Raw genomic sequence first — 4,535 nt, forward strand, 5'->3', positions numbered from 1 at the left:
ATAAATATATATATATAATATTCCAACAATGGAAGACATATTTTGGAGCCAGCGTCTGACCCAGAGCGCAGCCTTGACAGAGACTAAATTCAGATCTGCACTTCAACAAAAAAWTTTTAATGGCTAAAAAGTGGATTTTACATGATATGTCCCCTTTTAAAGAGCTGAGCTTAAATAAATTCAAGCATATCATAATGGAACAAAGGCGAGACAAGTGTTCAGCAAGTGTAAAAGCCACCAAATCATAAATGCAATCTGAAGTTACAACAGCTCACATACACTGAATTTACAAGAACTGTAGCTGCACCTGATGAATTTTACTAGAGCTGTAAACCCATGCACACATGCGCACACACATGCACACACACACGTCTCGCTCAACACCCTCTGCTTGTCATGACTTTGGTGAGTTTTACAGGCAAATACTGTGCTCAAGACAGAAGAGGTTCTGCCTTTTGCCTTCTTCAGTATGTTGAACTGCACATTTCGATCCACAACCTACTTTTCAAAATGTGCATCCTGCATATAATATTATAACATAATGACATTAACACATTATGACCTTACAATAAATGTCAGATATTTTTGATATATTTGACTACGCTCTCAGTTTCTTGAATGTGACCCCTATTCCAGCTTTTTAAARATGTATTGGTAGTATCAGTTTTAGAATAATAACACTTTTGCTGAATTCATTCTTCTTCATTTTCATTTTACAAGTACAGCCCCCCAGCTGTTTTAGAAATGGCGCTGTGGAATATAATAAAGGTTAACAGGAAGCACAACACACACCCACACACACACACACACAATCCCTCAGATACATATGGATCTCACATTTACCACTCCCTTACATTACTTTTTAAAATTAGACATGAAATAATCCTACAACTTAAACAATGTCCTGCTTAGCCCTGAGAGGCCGATAAAAAATCTCACAAATGAGACTTAGATGGAGACACAGAGGAGATTTCTGACATCATGAGACAGGATGTGGATTCAAATAATGAGCAACAAATGAGCCACTGCAGGAGGAAAAACATGTGCATGCTGGACATACCAGTAAAATGAAATTATTCATTYGAATTGTGGTTTTGAGATCTTAAAAGCAGGGATATATAAATAAAAAACCTTCGTATTGACTCTGAAACTGCTGTTTACCGCACACTTTCTGCCGACTTTTTGCATCAGTTCTTTGTTAATTAAAAATAAATAAATTCCCGAAACAGATTCATCGTGAACCTTCTGGAACGTTACTTTGTTAAAGTGCTGTGAAAACATTTGCGTCTGAGCCTACAGCTCTGTAATGACTGACAACATAGATCTGTAGACTGACAACAGAGAGAAGTGGCTTTCCTGCATTCGAATAACAAATTTAACTCAAAGCATCTGGAAACRCACTGACAACATGCCACTCAGTGCAGCATGATGGCATTAGTGTTGAGTGTAGCTGTTATCTTGGTTTAAAAAACAATGATTTGTGTAAGGGAAGTAGTACTTTTTTTTTTTTGTCAGTACGGTACTGGCAGCACAATTTTTTGTGTTATGAGGAAAAAAAAGACTAAGAGAGTGACGAGTAGCGAGTTGAAAAACAGCTTGTCACTGTTGCTCAATACAGCTCTTTTTTTTTAGTTTAAGAACGACACTTTTCTCTTAATATAGAAGTGTTTTGTTATCCTGATTATAGGTCTGATGCAAAACACTTGCAATGCCAAGTCCAACTCCAAAACACTCATAATCATTATAAACAACACCCAAAACTTTGAAGAAAATCCCAGATGCTCTGCCCTAACCCCTTTATTCTTCTCTCTAATTGACAGATAAATTAGTGAATAAAGAAAGCCTCAGCTCCCTAAGGATTAATATTTGCTTTGAGATAAAAACACATTTAGGTTTATTGAGGTTGCATGCATACACACTCATATGAGCCCAGCTATCCTAGGTAGGTGATGAAGAACGCAGACTGTGCCTGGTGGAGCCATTTATCTGTAGTCTGGTCCTCTGTTCTGCATGGTTGGGAGGTCTGGAATTTAAATGAGCCCCCCTAACCAGTGTTTCCTCCTTGCAGCTGCATGCAGACACACAAACAGCAGCATCACAGAAGGTATGAAGGAGCAGAATAACTTACGGTAGTTTTACAGTTTCAAATGGCTCTCACATCATGGAAAGCACAAAAAGTTCCTTGCTTCACTTTAGCTCACTTGGGGGGTTGTAAACACACATCCTGTCAGTCAGGATTTTTTGTAGAATGGGGGAATTTTTGCTTTACAGTAAATGTGGTGGTAAAGAGGGAATTCAGAGGAAATTATTAAATGTGAAACAAAAAAAAGAACAAGTGCTTGTAAACACCTTTTTTTACATTTAGTTTCCTCTGACATTTTGCACCAAAACAAAAATCCAGGCTGTTGCTTTGTGCCACACACACACACACACACACACACACATTAGTTTTTCTGTCCTCGTGGAGACTTTGCATTGACTTCCATTCATTTTTTAGTCTTGTCTATAGCCTAACCCTGACCCTTTACCCTAAACCTAATCACCCCAGTACATACCTGACCCTAAACTTAGCCTAAACTCAGTTTACACCGTGGTCCTAAATCTAACACCCCACCCAAAATCAGATCCGTAAACGGGGGAACCAGGCTTTGGTCACCATGAGGTGCATTAGAATAGAAAAGAAAAGAAAGCCTTTATTGTCCCRCCGAGGGGAAATTCAGGTGTCACAGCATCATCCGTACAGAGATTCACACGCTAGTTACTTTACAAACTATAGACAATGCACAAAAAACAAAATTAACACTAACTAGCAATGATACTACTACTACTAATAAAAAATGTAATATAAAGAATTGTGCAAGAATAAAAAAATATATGTTTTGTTTTAGAGACAGTAGACTATCAGAATCTGACATTAGGAATCGATTGGAATTACGAATAGGTCCCCACAAGTCTTTGTTTTCCTGGAAAGTGAACCTCATTATGTAGCAAAAACGTGTACACAGACACAACCACACACACGTTTGCTCTTCTATCCTCATGAGGACATTGAACTGACTTCCATTCATTTGCAGGTGATTTCTGTAGTCTAAGCCTGACCCCTGACCCTAAACCTAACCTAAACTCATTTCACACAGTCCTAAACCGAACCTCTGACCAATCAATAGTGAGTGAACAAGGCTGTGCGTATTGGGAAGGTCAGAAATCATCCCTACCAGATAACAAAAACACACACACACGCACGCACGCACACACACACACAGTTGAACGGACCACGTTTTGACCATTTTGTAGGTGATGAAAATACTTCAACCATGTTTGTCTGAAAGTCATTGAGAAAACTGCTTCTAACTCCTTTCTAAAGTCTACCCCCCCCACCCCCCACCCCACCCCACACACACACCACACTTAAAAACACACTTGTCATGATTGGCTGAGGGCCTGTTAATGAGCTGTCAGTCAAGCAGCAGACTAATGCAGAACAGGCCTTAACTATTGTTCACAAATGATGACATAAGCACTCAGCCTGATGATGTAACAAACATGATTGACAGCGAGGATGATGAAGGTGCCAGTAAACCTGGTTTATAGAAAGGTGATCCAAAAAATGTAATAAAGATTGTATATTTGAAAAAAAAAAAAAGGTTGGCAATGTATTTTTTGAAAGCAGCCACAAATAGTTTTATTTAGTCATTAAGTTTGATTTTATTGAGAGAACTACAGAAACGTTTTCTGTTTCCACCATTAATGTTTGTATTTTTTTAATGTGTTGCAGGTGCAGAGTGAGCTGTGGCTGCAGGGCCTGCTTCCCGCAACTTCCTACATCCTGTCTGTGCAGACGGTGGCCTACTGGGGTCAAAAGAGACTTAAGAGTCACAGAGCGCAGCTTGTTTTCACTACCATCTCTCACACAGGTACGAAGAAAACAAAACACCTTTCTCATAAAGCTGAGGTAATGACCTGAATTATTCTTGTGGAAAATTCAGCTAATGATTATGCTCATAATGATATAATTTGTTTTTTTTTCCTAAAAGTGTGTGTGTGTGTGTGTGTGGGGGGGGGGATATTCTGCAAAATCAACTTTTTTGAACTTTAAATCATGTCATAATGTCGTTCCATTATCAAAAATACTCTCAGAGTGTTGCTTTGACTCATTTATGCATGTTTGAGAGAAATCCTTGAATCTCCTGTAGTAGCCATCTGGAGCTGCCTAAACAGTTGCTGGTACAAAGCACCACCTATTTGTACAAAGCTCCTCCCTGGAGCTCAGTCTGCAGCTGAGCTCCCGCCCCACAGAGCACCCCTCCCCCGAAACATTGTTGTGAAGACATGCTGAAGTGGGATCGTCGGAAACAGTAGGAGGTTCTTAAAGAGACAGAGGCCAATTTCAGTGGGTTTGGATAGACTATGATGCAAAGTCAAACTTATTTTTGATATGTAGCATTTTCGCAACAACTGAAGGTAACATAGTTACTTGATTGTCATAGAGAATAGAACGATGTGCCTGTAAAATTCATACCCCCCCACCCCCCCAC

General features: G+C 39.3%; 1 protein-coding gene across 1 annotated transcript in view; it reads left to right on the forward strand.

Moving 5' to 3' along the window:
• Window positions 1-4,535, forward strand: part of anos1b (anosmin 1b) — a gene marked incomplete at its 5' end in the record, with an annotated part of 41,766 nt that overhangs the window by 23,099 nt on the left and 14,132 nt on the right. Inside the window, 1 exon segment of the mRNA XM_014007382.1 lies at window positions 3,776-3,914. Within this exon segment, the coding sequence (XP_013862836.1) occupies window positions 3,776-3,914 (139 nt within the window).

The sequence above is a fragment of the Austrofundulus limnaeus genome, unplaced genomic scaffold (assembly GCF_001266775.1).
Source record: "Austrofundulus limnaeus strain Quisiro unplaced genomic scaffold, Austrofundulus_limnaeus-1.0 Scaffold41, whole genome shotgun sequence".
Taxonomy (NCBI): domain Eukaryota; kingdom Metazoa; phylum Chordata; class Actinopteri; order Cyprinodontiformes; family Rivulidae; genus Austrofundulus; species Austrofundulus limnaeus.